Genomic DNA, 18,664 nt, shown 5'->3' with positions numbered 1-18,664 from the left:
TTCGATAATTTTGATGTTTGATTATAATTCCTTGAAAAAGCTTGGACCAGATTGTCAGGCGAAATGTTGGATTTACTTCAAATTCATTCGTTGAGATTTTACAAATATATATTATTCCTATATAATGTCTTACATCAACTCGGCGCTCAAATACTGTGAAACTATTCGCTCTAATTTAGACGAGAGTTCTTATACATCACCTTACGTTGCTCTGTAGCTAGTGGATTAAAAGTTCGGTGAGTGGCTCCCTAAGGAAATCATCTGCTTTGGTTTAAGACCCCGAAAAACATCCTTATATGTTACGCACACTATTTCTGATCCCCAGGTGTATCAGATCCTATATCAATTAGACAAATAAAATGATCAACAGTACACTTTGATAGAATAAATCACCTAAATAATACATTAGTATACTAAAAAAAACACCATACTAGTTAAGTGTTCTTTTGATTGTGAACTGTGATGACATAAAGTATCATCACCGCTACCAATAACAGACAAAGCTTGATGGCATTCTGTTAATTCTTGAATTTGTTGATGTTGTTCCATTGGAATTCGATGATTATCAACGGTTGAAACAACACATGACATTGAATCATTGTTGATATTTGTAGATTGGTCAACAACAGGTGACCAATCTTGATCTGAACTTGTCTTATCCTCATGTATATTCAACGTTGAATATCCTTGATCAGTAAGATCATCAGATGAATTAAACGGTTGAGGTACTATGATACCAGCTACATTTAATATAAAAACAAATAAAACACACTTTATAGTATGATATAAAATAAATTATTAAGATTGAAGATGCGGTCAATACGGATTCTTAAAAAAAGCAACGTTTATTATTCTTTACCCAAATTTGGGACCGACAGTAACTCTAAAAAGACTCAAGAAGGAGTTTTATTATTAGTTGCCTGAAGAGAAATGAAAGCGTTTCAAAATTGCGGATAGTTAGTATATATATGCACAGGATGCACATATATAATATAGAGTGGTCCAAAATTTAACCTTAATTATCGACAACGGGATAATTCAGTTCATTTTTAATAAGAATATAAACATTATACATATTGGACACGTTAGTAGCAATCTGAACTCAGTAGCTCAGTTGATAACGCATTAGGTATTCGAAGTGAAGAGTACTCGTTCCACGTTTCAACACAAATATCATACTAGGATACAGGCATATACGAGTCCGGAATAGGACGAAACGAACAGGATATATTCTATTGCCAACCGCAATCTACCTATTTAAGTTTATTAAAACGGCGACAATGTATGCATAAACGTACTTGTATTTTCAGAACTATTAATTTGTGTAGATGGATTCAGTTCAGTATCGGCAGAAGCTGAACGACGATGATTATGGTGTTTAAATGTGGACATCGAACGTTCGTTTTCCAATCTTTCGTGTTCTCTTAATTCTTTCTCAAATGCTTTGTAAATCTAAAAAGATATTGAAACATTGGATTACTATCTGTGATAAGAAAGAGAGAGCATAGTTTAACAAACTTTAAAATAGAAGTAGACTTATAACTTAGCTATTAAGGAGTCAAACTTCACACTATGATGTCATAGGTTCGAACGTCGTTGGATCAGCTTTGATTTGGGCAACCGAGCAGTGTCACAACATCTTACACTACGAGTGTAGTTCAAAGCTAAATGTAGTATTATATGCGTGGATAAATGAGTTAAATGATAGTGGATGCCAATTATCGGATTCCTGAGAACCGAAGACTTTATTGTTTTGGAAAACTTCAATACTTTATACAGATGGTTTTGAAAGGTTTCACGAAGTAGTAGTTTCTTTTTAAAAAAAATCACTGGTTGGCAATTCTAACAATAAGTACTCAAAAACACAGAACGAACTCATGAAGCACAATTAGGTAAGAAAAAAAACTTATTTTTTACACGTCAATTTTAGAAGTGAAGTAATTACTGGGTTAACCAACTCTAAAATGTATACAACGACTAAGAAAGTCATTTTGCTTAAAACAAACTACTTGCAGACAAAGAATATTGATAAATGCTTTTGCCCTTTGGAAGTAACAAAGTAAATGAAGTAAAAGATCAAAGATAAGAGAATACGTCCTCATTTCAGAACTATTGTTAAAAGTGACCATTGCTCTCAACATTGCAGAAACTTGACAACTGATTGACAGAGGTCATGTTGTCGACATTTTAAAGATACGTTTTCAGCAATTAACAGATTCTTTAAAAAAATCACAAAACTTGCATCTATATACTACGTGGAAGTTGCTAATTGAACATCCGAATAAAAACTTGTGGACTAAAAAGGAGACGCAAGCAAAGATGGATAGTGGCTAGCAGCGGAATCCAGTTTGACGCACGTTTCGTCCAATTTGGGACTCGTCAGCTGGATGTACCTGCATCTCAGAGTTGATGTTCACTCTGAAAGTCGAACCCAGTACCTTTCGCTTCAAACACCATCGCGTTATCTACTCAGCTACTGAGTCCTGATAGCCCCTTGCTTGTGCAATGGGGTGAAGTTTAAATTCATTTAAACATCAATGGGAAGATTCAAACAAATAATACTAAGTGAATTGAAAAGGAGACGGCTATCAATTTTTCACTGATACAATTAAGCTGAAAAGTTAAATAATCTTATCTCTAATAATTATTATTATCATTTATATTATCTAATTTTTAATTCATTCACTCTTACCCTACTTCAGATGGAGACCAAGTCTCAATCGTTGTAAGATGAATGCTGTAAATAGCTGATCGTCGATGATGGTATCATTTTTTAAAGTAGACAATCGACACATTTATTGAGTAAATTAGAGTAACTAAGCAAATATGAACTACAGTTAGCTTTATAAGAATCATTTTAAACAATATGATATTAAAACAACACATGGATTACATGAGTACTGATATTAAACTCGACCATATATTGCACATGCGAATTCTCAGTAATGAGTAGTGGAGATAGTTCAATTTCATTGAAGTTATGGACCAATATAAGTTAGATCACCAGTAAATCCCGAGGACACTGGACGCTCGTTTCGTCCTAGTATGGGACTCTTCGGTAGTGTTCAGAAACAATCCTGAACGCGGACATCGAGCTCAAGCGTGAACGTTCAAACTCTAGATCATTGAGTTGACATCCAACGGTGTTAATGTCTAACACTAATCAATTCACAATACTGTGCAACCACCTTCGATTATCTGCGGTGGGTAACTGAGTCACGTGCTGTACGGATTAGCTCCACTGGTAACGAATCCTTACTAGTATTCTGGAAATTTTCTCTTGAAGCTAGTCATTAGTGAAACGATCGTCTAATGCTTTCAGGTTTTTAATGGGGGTGTAACTTAGATTGGCTCATGGTTGCAATGACTTACGAATTAATCTACTGATATTCAAACTGAGTAGTGTATGATAAAGTGTCCAAAATGATTAGATAGAGGATATTCGAACATAAACAGTCCAGTGGAAAACAACAAAGGACGAAATGGCTGCTACAACACTGGCACTATTAGTCTCTGTCAAACTATTAGAGTCATCAGACAAACTGATAGATACTATCATATTCATGGAAAAAGGAACAAAGCTTACATGATTCGCAATTCCCGATGACGATGATGACCAATCCATTGAATTAATAAACTTCAGTAAATCGAAGCCTTCAATACGATTTTGATACAATAACACTAGTAATATACGTAAAGCAACCTGAAACAATCAAAAAATGATGCGGTAGATAAAATACTACATCATAAGCAAAAAAACAGTTTCACTGGTTTTATTACTATTAGCTTGATTCAATATTATATTTTTGGTACAATACAGAATTCTCAGCACAGACTATTTCAAAAAGTTTCCGTTTCCTATTTCTTGGTCGATCCTGACGATGAATATTAAGTGATCGCCAGTTAGAAGTTAGCAGTCCAGTCAATCGATACCTGAAAAATGCACATTCCTCTTGCTGCATATTGCTAGCAACCATGAGATCTCTGATTGGGCCTTTTGTAACCTTTACAGCGAAAGGTTGTACAATTTACAGAGACACACTTAAATAGGTCATGGGATAAATAACCATAATGATGTATTAAAACAAACGAAATTAGATAACTTGTTGAAATATTTAAATGACAGGAACAAGTAGCCCAGATGTTTTAAGCAGGCCGCCAATTATGTTTCATTAATATAAATAATATATTCGTTGATATCCGAATGAGTAGAAAAAAAACTTCCTGGCGTTTCGCGGCTCAGTGTGAGCCACTTCTTCAGAGAATAATTAAACAAATGAAATTAACCGAAGGTTAAATAGTACAAAGCTAAAATATTTGGCACGAACAATCAAAAAACAAGTCCGGCTAAGTCAATGTCATATCACTCCGGTCAAGGTGAGACAAGTTTGTGTATTTGTGTGCGTGCGTATGTGTTAGTGGATGAAAATTGTGACGTTTATAATGTGAAAGGATAGAGCTGAACTTGTATGTATGATATTAATATGAGATATGGATAGAATCATACATAGTAGCTCGAATAGATGTTCCAAGTCGGATGGATAGTAAGGTTGAAGGACTTAACAACATATGGAAAGCTTCAGCTATTCGTCATTTTATGTAGTTGGAAGAGTCTTTTTGTATTATTTTAAAGAGATTTAGGGGCAGTATTGAAACATACTATAAAACAACTAACACCTTTCAAAATCATTTAGTTCATATAAAACATAAAATCCTCTTTACGTCGGCACAGAATTGTGTGTACAGATTAAGATGTTTTGATTGTGATGTCTTTTATATTGTAGAGTCACTTCGTGAAATTTTGAATCGAGCCAAAAACCGTCTAAGGTATACAAAAAACCACTTAATAATCTTGCAGAACCTGAAAGAATTCAAATTAGATCGACAATAGTCAGTGCACGCTATCTTCAATAATTAACAAGTTGATACTAAAAATAAAGATAATACAGAAAAACCTTTCCAACTGCATAGAAAGACGAATAACTGAAGCTTTTCATATGTTGTTAAGTCCTTCAACCTTACTATCCATCCGACTTGGAACATCTATTCGAGCTACTATGTATGGTTCTATCCATATCTCATATTAATATCATACATACAAATTAAACTCTATCCTTTCACATTATAAACGTCACAATTTTCATCCACTAACGCATACGCACGCACACAAATACACAAACTTGTCACTCAATATTCACTCAGTCAGTTGGCTGCAAAGTAGAACCTGACACTTACATGCATCGTTTCAAGTTTCCGCACCACATAAGCACAGCGAAGTAAAATCTTGGGAATAGTAACTGTAACAATAGTAGTATAAAATATTAAGAGTAGAAGCCAGAAGAAAAAGCACAAGGAGACTTCGGGACTCAGGCTCTAATAGAAGGCAAGGAGTGTGTGCATCTGGGCCATTGCAGATGATTTTCAGTTATGCTATCGAAATTCGATAAATATTGAATTACGATAATCACGTGGATCCCAACTAAGGACTCTGCATTTATCCACATGACATTCTCATACTCAGTATGTTCAGAGACTGATGCCGTATTTCAGTTTGGTCACCATTAGCTTCCTTCCAATTTATTCTTACACCAGCAGTCATCGAGTGTCGAGTTAGTTGGTAGCTTAGCATACGCAACACATATCTTACCCATCTCAATCTCAGTCAATAAATATTCACTATAATTGATCAGTTTCTTTTGGCATATCTATATCCTGAACAGGTTACCTCGATACTGTCATTAGTCACAAGAATTTTGAAGTACAGTTGAATAGTGACTATTTTCGACTTAGACTATCTGTCACACACACACACACATGTACAGAGAATAAATTAAAAGGTTGGCCAATGAAATTGTACATTGATTAATAATACAAAATCTAACCTGATCAGGAACTTCAAGTTCATAGTCGTGTATTCTATTGTATACACCAAGTGATTGCACAATAATTTGTTTAATTATATTAATCACTTCAAAATAAGTACTATGGTTATTATTATTATTATTATTGTCATTATCATTATTGTTGCTACCGATAAGAGGATTGGATAATTTATTCACACAATGATTTATATTGTCCATTTCATCTGTATAGTATTTATATACAGACGATAGATAACCTGGTAATAACATAAACCAAATTGAATAAGCAGATCCTGCTAAATATTTGACTTTAGAATAATCATCAGTTTGTGCTATACTACTACCTAAAAGAGTGAAAATGTAAAAAAAATAAAACATAATTATATAATGGGGAGAACTTGAACGGAAGTATAACTTTCAGGGCTATCATATAGAAAGACTGCTACCTATATCTTTATTGTGTAAATAATAAACCCTTAGATTGTTCCATGTTGAAATTGTCCTTTTTCTAAACTTTCGTTTGATAAATAAATCGTTGTTATATTTTATTAGTAGAGATTTATCATTATATAAATAGTTATTTTCCCAGGACCCAGGAACTACCAGTCTCGCGCCAGAGCACTTAATCGAATCTCGCAAGGCGGGATCGTGAATGCGCACTGCCACTGAGGACTCCCACAATAGGACGAAACGATCGTCTAGTGCTTCTAGGTTTTCCATGGTGGTCTAGCTTCAATTAACTCATGATCTCAACTATATAAAATTACTAAAATCTCCCTCTTCTGATATTGAAAAATTTATTTATTACTTCGATTTCTTATTAGCTATAACTAAGTTATGTACACATTGTAATTCCTAAATTGTGTTTCTGTATGGTCAGCTATTTCAGGAATATTACTGTGTAAGTTTAGAGCCATGATTGAATTGACCACAACTAAAAGTTGATCTACTTTCTGTCTTCATTTTTTGATTGACTACTGAGTTAGAAAGGGTTTGAAAACTAATAAACATTAACATCTTAATTGTTATTTATTAGTTGATGTGTCAATTAGTGAATAGGTCACAGGTCCCTATTAGGAGTCGAATTGAACTAATCAATAGTGGGACTGAACAGCGAGACCACATAACTGTATTCCTATCTTTATGACCCCATCATAAGGGACACAATACGATCTAACCCAAAGAAAACGACCTGCTGTGTTCTCATGAAGTAACCAGGTGCTGGACAGTTCATTTGTGCGAGTGTGGTACGGATCAGTAGCGTGCCAACTGAAGACATATAAAGTCGTTGATGTCAACTCAGTAGCCTAAAGTTCGATAGTTTGTTACAAGTACTGAAGGTCTTGAATGCTATTCTCGACGGAAGTGTACCGATGAGAATCAATACTAAGATGTGATAGCTGTCGAATATTTCTACGTTATCAATGATTTTCTAACTAAGAAAAGTTCACGATAGAAACTATGGAACTCAAGAAACTCTGAACCACTAAACTAATCAAGCAATTTAGCCTTCAACAAGTTGTATCAGGAAAAATGTTTATTTTTCAGTAATACCACGATCCTTTATCAGGTGAATATCAACTAACCTACTGAGATTGTCTCGAGTAACTAATAGAAAGTCAGTGTAAACCCAGTGGGTTTTTTATAACCTATCCGTTTCCTCTAGAAAAGATGTAAAAAGTATTATTAAAACTGATTACATAGAAACTGCTTTCTATTCAACTCACAATAATTTAGCGTATATCGTAATTCTTGCGATGTACGCTTTAAAATAGTTGCATTATTCACTGGTAAACAATATTTTGTACTTAAACCAATTAAACTTGTATTCTCTGGACGATTTGAACGAATAATTAGTGGAGATGGACTGTTGACTAACATTAATGAACCAAATCGTTGAGGAGTATTAAGTTGTAATTTTTTCATCATCAATATTGACATTCCAGTCGTTCTTCGAGAATCTGGATTATGATCTAATATATTGGTAATTACTGGGGATTTAGACCAACAGTTGACAGGACTTGGTGATAAAAGCATATCAGTACATGTGGTAGAATTAGAAGACATCCAATTCTCTTTATTTTTCACTTCTCCTGATACTGATGTTATCAATGTAGTAATTAGGTTAGAATTATCAGGATTATCATTACCACTTAACATTGGTGTGATTATAGAATTATTTGACAAAGTAGCTTTTAAAAGAAATGCTCTTGAAGCTAATAAGTCTAATAATTCAGAATTAATGTTAGTTGGAAAGAAACCGAGTGAATATTCTCTTGTCCATAATAAGTGTTGCAGTTGAGGTGTGTCAACAAATTCAGGAACTGGCCAACATGGAGGACTAATAACCGTTATACTCAAACTGAAAAAAATGGATAAGAAAAGAATAAAAATAAACTGATTGAAATTATTTACAATGAAAATAACTAGTTCATTGAAAAAAAAATGGAATTCAGCTAAAGATAAATTGACTATATTGTGATTCGTTGATGAGAGGTCATTTTGTGTCATCAGCTCATTGTCATTTTGTCGGACTAACGAACGGATAAATATAGATATAAATTGTACTAAAGCGTCTAATGTTATTTTTGTACTAAAATCCTAGCTCAAATACACAAACCTCAAGACTATTTGACCTCGTTTATTATTCCCATGTATCTAACAAGCAATGATAATTTTCTTGTACCAATTCGCTTACGATGACAATTCATTGTCTTCCAAGACGCATGAGAGCAACTAAGCAATCAAAAGTATATAGAAATGTGATCAATTTGATTCGCGACTTCAGTCGTAGAAGGGGAATGCCAGGTAACGCATATTGAGGATAGATGTGCCAGAAGTTGTTGATGATGAGAAACAGGTTGTGACATGCACAAACTTAGAGAAAGCAATATGTTTGATTTAACCTTCAACCACTGACTTTCTATTGGCCATGTGAACGATACACTACTATTTCTAGACCATGCATGTGTATGTTTCAGCCATTAGCTAATACTATAATATACGTAAAACCCAATTTGTTGCTTAAAGGAACCCTGCTATAGAAGTCGGTAAGAATAAGTAAAGAAGTAGTTTTGACAATGAATCCGGCTGTTCCGTTCCAAAGTTTGGAATTTAAAGGTGATTGAACATCTGATGCAATCAAAAATCGTTTAACGACAGCAATAAAGAGAACATTCTATGCGGCGAAACTGCGAATGACGTTCACTAGCAGGAACTTGTTTTCTGTATCCATAAAAAGATAAGCTTCTCCGTCTGGTCGCCCCCATGTGCATCTATCAGTTCATCTGCTCTTGTGGAGCAAGGTACATTGGCCGCAGGTCAGTGCTCACTCTGAACTCGGATACGGGAACATGCTCCAGTGTGGTTCTACAAGGGTGAGAGGATAGCAGTTAGGAGTTCCATGCTTGAACATCTAATCGACTGTAATGATTCTACTGATCCACAGTTCGATTTTAAGGTTGTATATACGATTCCTCCAAATCTACCTAGATTTCCTCGCATCCAACTCCTAAAAACAGCCGAAGCTCTTACCATCCATAAGCTCAAGACAGAACTATGCGTACAGAAGATGTATGTTGTATCGCTATCGTTACATTGGCCTTAATTATTATTATTATTATTATTATTATTACAGTTCTCTCTATATTTACGTCTCATATTCTCATTATTTTGTTCATAATTCCTCATGAAATCACTTTATTTACATTTTTACGCCCCTATGACCTTTAATTATTGTAACAAAAACATTTTAATCAGCTTACTACATTCACGTTATAATTCGTTACTAAATTATTAAGTCAGTTGTTATTATTCGCATTGCGTAATCTAGCATTATAATCTTTCTATTACATCATCTTATTTATTCCCTGTTCACATTTCCCCACGGAATTAGAACTTTAACAAAAACTTTTCATAAATATGATTGTACAGCTTGATAGAAAAAAATTCGCTGTAATGAGATCCATTCGCGGAACTTCGTGTTTTTAAGTCAGTCAGTCAGTCACAACGTAGAACTTCGTACGTACGTACATCAGTTCCAGTTGCCATACCACATTAGCACAGAGATAGAGCTGTCGATTCAAATCCCTTAGTGGTAAAAGTAGTAAGAGAATAAGCAGTAATCCGAAAGATTAAGGTTTGAAGATGTTATTCAAAGAGTATAATCCAGTGAGATAAATTTGGAAAGAGAAGAAAGAAAAAAACATGAGGGATTCAGAAGATTAGAATTTGGTAGAACACACACCAGACCACAAGGGCTCCCAAGATAAATGAAGCGGTCGACACGCTCAACTACTTCACTGCCTATCATTAGTTCAGGTGTCGATGCAACCCAATCCTGAAGTAACATTTTGCACTTCGAGGGGGAGAATCGCATCCCGAACATGCCTGCATAGTTGCTTATAGTGGTTAGAAGACTCTGCATTTTTTCAGCGTCTTCACCAAATAAAACTATGTCGTCGGCGTATTCTAAGTCAACAAGTGAGCCTCCCGGTAAAAGTTCAACTCCTGGAGATTTAGATGATGAAAGTGTAAAGGAAAAATAACGGGACGGATTCGCATGCAAATAGCAAACAATTCTCTTTGAACCCAGCACACAAAAATACCGTCATGTACTTTCCCATCTCCCTTGGCAGATCAGGCAACTCAAAAATCACGAGAACACCATCAAGGCATACGACAGGCTAGGTACCTCGTGTTTTTCAAGTGTATATCCTCTTATGATATTATCTTTATTCATTCATTTGTTCTGTTGTTATTTTTTTCCGTTGCTTGCACTGCACTTTCTTCCTTCATTTCTTCGTAACGTTATTTCCTTTTGTAAGGCATATACTATTTCCCGATTGTATTAGATTTTATGTAAATCAAATAACTGAATTCAAAATGAGAAAATAGCTTACTTGTTATTATTAGGTAAAAGTCCTAAATCACTTGAAACCTGTGAATCCGTTGATTCATCCGATTTATCTTTAATCGATGCGTTACTTGACACTGATCGATCTTCTGAATGATTATTATGATCCACATAGCTGAGATGATTATTACTACTACTATTACTATTATGATTATTTGTACTGCTTAGTTGTTCATGAGACGATGATGCTGATCGTTTAATTGTAAATATATTACTCATAGTTGTTAAGCTAATATTATTACGAGAACGATGAAGATGTTGATGTGGATGTGGTCGAGATTTCGATTCACTTTCTAGTAATAATTCAATACGATTATCGAAATAATCTAATTCTTCATCACGTGATGAAGCGTAAATTCGATCACGTACAAAATTATTCCATTGTTGTGTTTCAAATAAAGCACGATAAAATGGTATTGTATGCTTATCCGCACATTCTCGTAAGAAATCTGATTGAAAAATAAATGAAAGGAGATAGAATTAAAGTATAATAACTATGAAAAACACTTCAGAGGATATACATATATATATATCAGTGAGACTGTCTGATCATTGACAAATGTTATAACGAGATTTATTTTATTTAGTTAAACACACAAATATTGGTACACAGTGGCAACAGATATATATGCGCCACACAAATCTCATTTGATTTGTGTGAGGGCTGTGATACTGACCAGGTGCCCAAACTGAAACAGGTGGTTTTCTTAGGGGACCACACCAGGAGCCTTTGATCTAGAGGTCTGATCCACAAGGCAGTGGAGCATCATGAAGAGATGCAGTACCATGGTAGCTGGTGACCAACGATTGATTCATACACCATTTGTTGCCCCAGAATAGTGGAGCCCATGTGCACCATTGGTTTGATACCAGCGTTTTCCAACTCCCCTAGGTGGACTTTCCGTGTCCACCAACCCTGTTAAAGCGCCAGACATTCGCTTTTCGTCTTCACAATTTCGTAAACAACACCCCCGCCACGAGAAGGCAGTGAGTAGGACTTCTTCGGCAGAGGCTATGTAGGTGTAGCAATGTGAGAGCATTTGGAGAGGGAGAGCGGACTCTTCCTACTCTCAGCCGTACCAGGGTATTTGGGAGCAACGAGAAGATATAAAGGGAAAATGATAATCTATTCTATGATACATTATTACCGTTAATTTTTAATGTGTAAACAGTTCTACTCTGAAACTATTGTAATTACATCATGAGTTGTGTATGCTCATTTTTGAGAAGTATTGAATTTTTCAATTTATTGTTTATTGTGGTTCAGTTTCCAATGAATTCAATCGTGCATCTTTTGAAGTTAGTGGAATATTCTGATACAAATGTTTAAAGTTTTATATTCTTCTAATTTTCTCCTTATCGATTCAAGCAAACGGAAGTGTCTGTAGCAGCAGATCAACGCGTCAGTATACTAAGTCAATTAATCGAACTATCAGGATAAAACGTTCAATAATATGTGGTCGCTGATATTTTACCTGATGAATTGTCATATCAGGGTTATCTTTAGTGGTCTAGTGTATCAAATATATTAATACATCACACATCTAATGTCAGGGACTAGTGGAAGCAACAGGTCATTCAAATAACTAATCAAAGTAACAATAAATTAAGACAGAAACTATAATAATTCAGGAAAGTTTATTTAAAATTAGTTAATTTCAGCAATAATGCCAACATTCTAATGCTATTGATTGGAAAATTGAAGCAGTGAAATGTGATACAGATTTTGAAATCGTACAATATATTATAACAATTTGGAAAAGATATAGAAAGCCTTCAGATATTGAATGTGAGACACAGATATCCAGATCTCAGAATAAAAACTATCAATCATATATTATGAAGAAATTGAATAACCCAGACAGTCAGACGAAATATGGGACTTGGAACACATATGCATCCGTTCAAGTTTCTACGTATAATAACACAACAACACTAAGCTGTCAAGACAAAACCCAGTCTCTAACTATTGCTTACGGTAGTGGTGCGGGCCACAACCAGATAGTTTGTAATTATCTACATGGCCCACCTCACTAGTTAGTGACTGACTCCATGGGCTGATCCTACATTCTTGTTTAGGCGCAACTACCTTCTTTTCTAAATACTGCTATAACAGCCATCATCAAGCACCGAGGTAGGAATGTGAAGTAAATAAACATGGCTAGAAATAACAAAGATCAATAAACATCAGTTTTTCAACAACAAGATCCGTACAATAACAAAATGGACAACTGTCTATCTGAAATAAACAGTGTAAACTTGAGGAAAGATAAATAAGTCTTCTGATTGTTTACATTAAGTTTGTCAGACGAAACACAATGAAGCATTTATTTGAATGGATTGTGAAGAGTAATTCAATTTAAAGATGATTTCCACATTGAACCGAAAATCCATCATTCAGAATAATCACCATGGACAATAACCCAGGTGAGAGAATAAATGATGACATGTATTTCTATCGACTATAGCTGTTTGCATATTTTTCCCACAATGATATCTACTTATACTATGATTTAACTTTGAATGAATTGAGGTTTACCACTGATAAGTCAGCAAACTTACCAACAGTCGTCAGGTCTAAAATGTTACGACCACACAATCTACTACTTATTAACGGAATCAAGTTTCTTTAATTCCAATAAAGATAGATTTTTGACTCGTTTTCAAAGCTTTAAATCATAAACTGATCTTGATTAAACCACTGCTGAAAAACAGTAAGCACTAGATAGCTGTTGCATCCTGGTATGAGACTATTCACCTGCAGAGAGATTCCACGACTCTTTCACAAGGAGTAGAAACCAAGATTTTGCGGTATTGCACGATAACACAACCTGTAGACCATTAGATCAGGATCCAATAAAGTAAATGTCTAACTCCAATCAACCCAAGCAAAATATCGAGATCAGTGGAGTTCAGTCATGTCGAATATAAAAGTTATCCACCTCAGGCCATGGAAGATGTTAGCGCAATATCGTGAGCTGTTAGAAGACGTGCGCAATATTTGAAATACACTCGGCGGTCCATAGATTAAATGTTATTGTTTGAGGCTAAAGATCCTGAACACGATGCCTTGTAGTGGGGCTGTGAATGTGCGCTGTTAATCAGTCTCATTATAGAACGAAACGGCTGTCTAGTGGTTCCTGGTTTACAATAGTAGTCAAGCTGAGATTATTTCATGGTTCAAAACCTTGAATGTTCTACAATCTTCACAAAAACCGCATACCAATAAATAACTGGAAACTTTCACCGTATTCCTCACAACTTGTGATTATAAGAGTATAATACCATTAGAAAAAAATATTTGTTTAATTTGTTATATGCTTAGTATTTATTTATTTATTTAAACACATAAATATTAGTACAAAAGTGCACCAGATATATATACGCCGCACAAGTCTCATTTCATTTGTGTGAAGGCTCTGATACTGCTCAGGTGCCCAAACTGAAGCAGGTTTATTTTTTTTAAAGGAGGCGGTCTTCACGCGCCAACCGGGCTGTCACATGGACACCATTCACAGGCGCTATCCCGCTACCGCACCACGCGGGGGCTTTTGCCTGCTGGGTATCCCCCCTGGGCCGGTCCGCCCCTCCTTAGACAACCTGGACAGCCCATCCTCCGACAGGTCATCCATATCGGCGCCGTGCTTAGCGTGGGTGCCCGATCAACATGAGCATCCATATGCCAGAACTCCCGGTCCCACGAAATCCCGCACCCTGGCCTCCAAGTAGCTAGATTATAGACGCACGACACCACGCCCAGTCGTTACTGTATCCCAAGATGGACCATTCTTAATACGAATCAGGTATCAAAATTTTCTACTCAACAGAGAAAGTTTGAATGTTTCTATGATATCATGAATTTCAAGATGTAAATAGGTAATCAGTCCCATATAATTATCAACACTCACGACTGTTAAAACTTTAATACCTCTCTAGGTTTCCTGATCAACTCATAGGTTCCAAACATCAATACCTTAGTAGATTGAAAAATAGTGCAAATATAAATCCATGTTTATTAGATGCTACAACTATGAAATTTTACTTACGTTCAATATTGAACATAACATCCGTTTGAGAATTACGAACAGATTCAAGACATAAACGATAATCTTTCAATAAATGTACCATAAATTGTAGAAATGCTTCTTTAATACATGAACCAATTTGTGTCTAGATTTAGTGAACCAAAGAAAATTTTTTAAAAAAAGATTTCAAATTAAAAATAAAAAATGCACAACAAAATAAGTAAGACAAGGTACTACTTATTTATTGTATAAGTAGTCATATATCGTAATCACCAAGAAATAGACAAATTATGAAGAATGCCCGTAAGAAGCCAGGAAAAATAAAATAAAAAAGAAGTTATGATACATAGATAAAAACAAATCGTTTCAACAATCAGTAAAATGTAACAACTAGCCAAGCAACTAACTGGCTATGAATGACAGAAGGAATGAGCATGCAGACGACTTTCATCATAATCTTAAAAATATAAAAATAATAATTACAGTAGGTATGGACATAAATAGAGATTCTCAAAAACAGAGGAATAGACGACACCCGTAACTATTGTCCAAGAAAATGAAGAATGAATCTTATCATTAAATAACATAGTTTGAATGAAGAAATACCTATATCAAGGCTTGAGAATGAAGTACAAAGAATATGATCATCTGATTTATCTATAATGCTAATTAAAATGAAAAAAAAGTATTGATCTAATCAATGAATGAAAATCATACTATTTCTCTATGTAGTTCATTCAACTCAATTCAATAACTGACTTGTATCATATTCATGTACTAGCTATATTTTTTCTTGATTAAGTGAATTATTACTATGGTAATATATAAAAGAAAGATTGTATATAAGGATATAGTACAGGAAGAAAGACAGATATGAAGCAATTTTAATCTCAAGGTTTAAGGGAACAAAAAGAATGTATACACCTGTACTATTGTGATCGATTCTGAGTCATGTCACACAGAGTTTCCAACCATTGGTCACGATAGTCACGCGGACCCCAACCAGGTAGTTTGCATCTGCATACATGTATCAGACAAGAAGTTAGTGACTTCAAGCTCTGATGCCACGCTTTGATTTCCCCCCCCCTAACTTCCTTCCAACCATCCCCTACACTAGTCAGCATTGCGCGTCGTGGTAATCGGTGTTCAGGCATACGTAACACGTGGCCCAACCATCTCAGTCGATGAAGATTCATGACCTCATCAACTGATTTACCATTATTCCGTAATACCCTGTGTCTAACCTCACTATTACTTATCCGGTGATCCCAGCAGATGCGAGCAATATTTCTAAGGCATCTGTGATCAAGTACTAGTAACTTACGAGTATCCTTTAAAAGCTACTTACTGCTTGTTCATGAATAACTGTAATTTTTTCATTTTATGGTGTGGTTTGATACAGTATGTCTGTTTATAAACCACGTCCGTTTAAAATATAAAGTAGAGGCTGGTTGCTACTTCTAAACTCGAGGCAGAGTGTAGAGAGTAGCTAGCAAAATATAATTCTATAACAAAATAATGAACAAGATTTAAATGACCATTGAGCTCAGTAAAGCCGGTTTACAAAGTCAAATATTTAAGATTTTTTTGAAGTTTTTAAACAAGCGCAAAATAGATCGAATAGGAAGACCTTATGGCAATTAATTCAAGACATAGTAATGAACCATGTTATTTATTAAAGTTTGAACACTTTTAGGTTGGAGATGTCATTCGCTATCCAATAAATGTTTGTACAGTAAGAAGTAGGGTGATTAAACTACTATGTTGTAGGTTATCAGTGTACATTCCGACCGTTGCTGCTACCCTGACATGGTGGTCGGGATTGCCTATCGTGATGAACCAATCGAGCTATACTAGCTGGAACAATCGTTCCTCAAGGTCATACCATGCAAGGCAGGTCGGTTGAAGAGCGGTAAGATTAAAAGCAGCAAACCCAAAGTCCAAAAGGCGAAGTCGTACTACTGACTGTACAGAGGTGTGACGACAGTAAGGTGTTTCCTTCAGACAACCAGCATAATAGCGATGCTGCCTTCCCACAAGGAGGGGTGGGGTTAGAAAAGGTCGACCCTAAAAATGCACACCTCGCCTTATCCCACGGATTTCCGTCTCCGGTGGTAAGGTCCTTTAAAGAACGGAGCTAACACAAAAACTACCCACAAAAAGGTTGTGTGTGCCCGAACACAAGCAGTTGTCCCTTGGGCACTGCGGTCACACTCTCAGGTCATTAAGACCACTTCTAACCCAATTTCCTTTTCAGGTACATCTAGAAGAACCCCTCCACGGTGTGGTCAACCGGGAAGTGATAACTGCCCTCATACCTCTAACAGCACTCAAGACTGACTATCAGTGTACATTCAAATCATTAATAGATTACACATTACTAAGAAGCTATTTTATTCTAGTTGTAATAACCCATCTAATTATATAAACTGACAAAAAAACACCCTTTCAAGTAACTAACATTACTAAACGATTCTTGATAATCATCGTATATTACTAACCATAAATATCAACACATACATTTTATAGTCTGCAATAAACACAAAAAAGTTATGGAATCTAGCGAATAATTTTAATAGCTGGTTCAAAATGTGATAAAAACAGATCATATAGAAAATTAATGATAGTGTTTAAAACTGAGGTCACTATAGTAACGAATAAATAATACGCTAGAAAATGAATATTAGTACATTTAACCTTGACTATTCACATTTCATATATAGATTGTGTCAGATGTTAACATCACATGAAACATAATTCGTAGTGTACAAATACACATGAGGACCATACATTCCATAAAGACAAAGGAATGAACGTATTTTAAATGTAACTAGCGTACTAAGTAAGATATAGTAGTATTTTATTTATTTATTTAAACACATAAATATTGGTACAAAGGGGGTATCAAATATATATGCGCCACACAAATCTCATTCGATTTGTGTGAGGGCTGTGATACTGCTCAGGTGCCCAAACTGAAGCACATGGTTTTCTTAGGGGGCTACACCTGGGACCTTTGACCTAAAGATCTGATCCACAAGGCAGGGAACATCGTGAGGCGATGCAGTCCCATGGTAGTCGGTGACCAATAATTGATTCATACGCCATTTGTTCCTTCAAAATACTGGAGCCCATGTGGACCATTGTTTGGAATCAGGGTTTTCCAACTTCCCTAGGTGGACGCGCCGTGTCCACCAACCCTGTTAAAGCGCCGGACACTCACTTTTCGTCTCCTCAATTTCGTAAACAAATAAAATATTATATCTGTAAAGCGATTGATATTCAATCAATTTGAATTGAGGCGAGGAGGAAACTAGGGATAGAACAGGAGCTGAGAACAGATTCGATATTGTTATATAAGAGTTAATATTTTACAACCTGATTTCTCTGATTCAAAGAAATAAAAATGATTGAGTTCAGAGATAAACATAACGGTGATTATGTATATTGTTCAAAACCAAGGAATTTTTAAGCGAAAAAATATCCTAAATAAAAAGCTCTACAGTCATAAAGTGTATCACAGATAGGCAAAAAAGACATGCATCTAGTGATATCGTCCTATTATTATTGGTATTGAACAATTTAACAATAAAGTTAGGATAAGTCAACATTTCATGGTATTGCGGTATGAAATGAAGATGTCAGTCCATTAAGACTCTCTGGTTAAGATCCCGGAAATGGTGCAAAACAGTGGCTTGAGATGTTATTCGATATGTATCAGAATACAAGTCAACAACGATAAAGTTGTACATTCTTCATAAGATAAGTATTCCTTCATTATATTGTAAACTGAACATCATCTGCTATAAAATACTAAGCTTCTCTTTACAATTATCCCTTTCCCATCTTGGCGACGTTGATCT

At 35.3% G+C, this 18,664-nt stretch overlaps 1 protein-coding gene across 1 annotated transcript in view; it reads right to left on the bottom strand.

Moving 5' to 3' along the window:
- Smp_125290 (IPR001194 DENN,domain-containing protein) overlaps window positions 1-18,664 on the bottom strand; it is a gene marked incomplete at both ends in the record, with an annotated part of 71,900 nt that overhangs the window by 20,581 nt on the left and 32,655 nt on the right. The window contains 9 exon segments of the mRNA XM_018794334.1: window positions 432-740; window positions 1,299-1,452; window positions 3,587-3,703; window positions 5,883-5,982; window positions 6,109-6,205; window positions 7,589-8,223; window positions 10,763-10,891; window positions 10,958-11,225; window positions 14,823-14,946. Of these exon segments, the coding sequence (XP_018648757.1) occupies window positions 432-740; window positions 1,299-1,452; window positions 3,587-3,703; window positions 5,883-5,982; window positions 6,109-6,205; window positions 7,589-8,223; window positions 10,763-10,891; window positions 10,958-11,225; window positions 14,823-14,946 (1,933 nt within the window).

The sequence above is a fragment of the Schistosoma mansoni genome, chromosome 1, assembly GCF_000237925.1.
Source record: "Schistosoma mansoni strain Puerto Rico chromosome 1, complete genome".
Lineage (NCBI taxonomy): Eukaryota > Metazoa > Platyhelminthes > Trematoda > Strigeidida > Schistosomatidae > Schistosoma > Schistosoma mansoni.
Note: the sequence above shows the minus strand (reverse complement) of the source record. Positions and strands in the feature narration are given on the sequence as shown.